The sequence below is a fragment of the Sesamum indicum genome, linkage group LG1 (assembly GCF_000512975.1).
Source record: "Sesamum indicum cultivar Zhongzhi No. 13 linkage group LG1, S_indicum_v1.0, whole genome shotgun sequence".
NCBI classification, from domain to species: Eukaryota; Viridiplantae; Streptophyta; class Magnoliopsida; order Lamiales; family Pedaliaceae; genus Sesamum; species Sesamum indicum.
This window is the reverse complement of record NC_026145.1, coordinates 7,895,733-7,898,209: the sequence shown is the minus strand read 5'-3', so window position 1 is coordinate 7,898,209 and position 2,477 is coordinate 7,895,733. Positions and strand designations below refer to the sequence as shown.

Below are 2,477 nucleotides of genomic sequence, written 5' to 3'. Positions count from 1 at the left end.
CGTTGGTGATAGAGTCACTAGGTACTGCCATGAATAGCTTCAGTGGTTTTATTCTGATGGCCATCTTGGTATATGGCAGTTGGGACGCCATCATAACCTCTGCTTGTCGCAGTTCATGTGATCTGTTCAGAGGAACAGCATGAAGAGAATGCTTTGCTGCCATACTCTGTCCAATAATGGAGCTGCTAAATCTCATAGCAGCAGCGATTGCTGAATGATTTGCAATAGGATTTACTTAGACATGCAGTACTGATGCAATCTATCATATGGTGGTAGAGTATTTTAAGAGAGCAAAATGGTCATGTTGTCCCTTGGAATGTGGGAAAGGTATCATGGTTTCCTGCCCCTTTTGGAGGCTAATTCTGTGCCTTGGTGTGTAACCAAAGAATGATTCTCAACATTCTTGCTAGGTCAAGTTAGACCATCATGAGGCTGTCCAGAATGACTTTTAGCTTTTTTGATGCATGCAGATTGTGCACGCTGCATAGTGATATATTCCTTAGAAATCCTGGGTTGTCAAGAAACTGTTCTATCGTGTGAGAGAAATTGATCAAAGAATATTTTTCCATTCAGCACCAGCCCACGTCCGTCTTACTCATACATATATGCATATATATGGGTGTGATTGTTTGTGTTCAACATATATCCATATTATAAATGTTCAATGTGAATGGAAGTTTCATATCCGTAAATTCATTCAGAAAAAATATCTATACAGGGAATAAGAATTCCTTCACCAAAATTGGTTACCAAACAAAGATGGCTACTAGAAACAAATGTCTCATAGGACAGCCCTGCCATGTCCCCTCAATAAGCTCATTTGTTCCTTGTTGAATTCGAATACTGAGCAGAGGATGCCGAAACGATAGACACCAGTGATTGAAATGCCTTTGCTGCTATCTTCCTCTTGATTTGGCCTCTCTGGGGAATCGGCCTTTGCCCCTTAAAACGTCTTCTGAGTGCAGCTGCAGCTGCCGCATCATTTACCTTACTCCTCATCTTGCAACAGCTTAAAACTTTGATTCTTCTATGTTTTATGGAATTGAACTGATTCTTGCTTTCTTCAAGAGTCTGATAGCATACATATATATACACGCACGCGAGCGTGCAGGAGGATAAGGTGCGTTGAGGCCTGATTTTGCCTGATTTGGGTTGTTGGTAGTGGATGCAGACAAATGAGCAATTTGTTGGCTGAGCCTAGCAGCAAGGTTCCTCCATTAGGCTGGGAAATGGGAAGCATGCCAGCTATATTCATTTGACCAGGAAAGATTCTGCTACAGCAACAGTGTTTCGAGAGTAATTTCTTAGGCTGCTGCTTGTTTTGACTATTTAAGGGCAGAGATGCGAGAGAGACGGCATGGTTTTGATATGACAATCATTGACTAATAAATAATAGTAGCAGAAACAATAACAAACAATCACATAAAGCGAGATAAGCATTTATACAACTCTTATTTACCCAAGATCTTGTCGATCTCAAATAATTCCATTTTTGGGTATGGCTTCTTCACCGTATCCACTAACCAGCACAGAGTGAAAAAGCCTTTATCCATATCAAGTTTGGGATGACAGAAACAGTCAAATGTTACATGTTGGATCATTCAAAATCTGCCCAAGCAAGAATCTTGTTTATAATATAGTACACGCGTGTTGATTTCCATGTTCATGCCGGCCAATGGTGTTGCACAATCTAATCCATAGCTATCAGAGTTGTCTAAGAAATTTCAGGTGACGTGAGATTCTCGGTACAGTTGTAGCTAGTACCTAGCTCGCTGGCATGCCACCCAACCTCCAATCCGATGTCGAATAATCGGGCTTCAAGATTTGCTGCTGCCCAAAGTCAACCTCAACCCCAGCCGCAGAATTTACCCAGGAATACGTCGACCGTCTTTTAGACCCAATTACATCGTATTAAAGCTGCCTACGCCATAAATTTCCACATAATACTCGTCGTATACATACAAATGTATATACAGTAAAACCTCTATAAATTAATACTCTATAAATTAATAAACTCTATAAAATAATAAAATCTTCCGGTCCCGACTTGGGCCTTTGTAAAAAATCATCAAATTCGATAAGATAATAAAATAATATTTTTTTGAAAAATTCCTTTATAAATATTAGGTCCCATTAAAACTCTAAATTAATAATTCATAAATATTACAATTATAAATATTATGGTAATTTACTAAAATGTGAAGTCTGTAATGCTTTACGCATTTGATCATTCATGGATGATTTTGCGATGTCTTTTAAATGAGAAGACATGGTTGGGTGTTATAATTTATTTTATTATCATATTGAGATTTATGTAATATATGTTTCATTCATCATGCATGAATATATTTAATTGGGTATAATAGTTATTTAAGTGCAACGAATTAATGTAAACATGTATATTTAAGTTATTCTAATGAATTGATACATGTGTCTATGAATATTTATAGTTAATTGTAAATAATGAATTGATATTA

General features: G+C 37.3%; 1 protein-coding gene across 2 annotated transcripts in view; it reads right to left on the bottom strand.

The window, feature by feature from the left end:
* The window catches only part of LOC105158227, a gene marked incomplete in the record, with an annotated part of 2,612 nt that extends 1,456 nt beyond the window's left edge, over positions 1–1,156 (bottom strand). For both annotated transcript variants that reach the window (XM_020691815.1, XM_011074905.2), the window contains 1 exon segment: positions 1–1,156. In XM_020691815.1, coding sequence (XP_020547474.1) covers positions 1–196 — 196 coding nt within the window.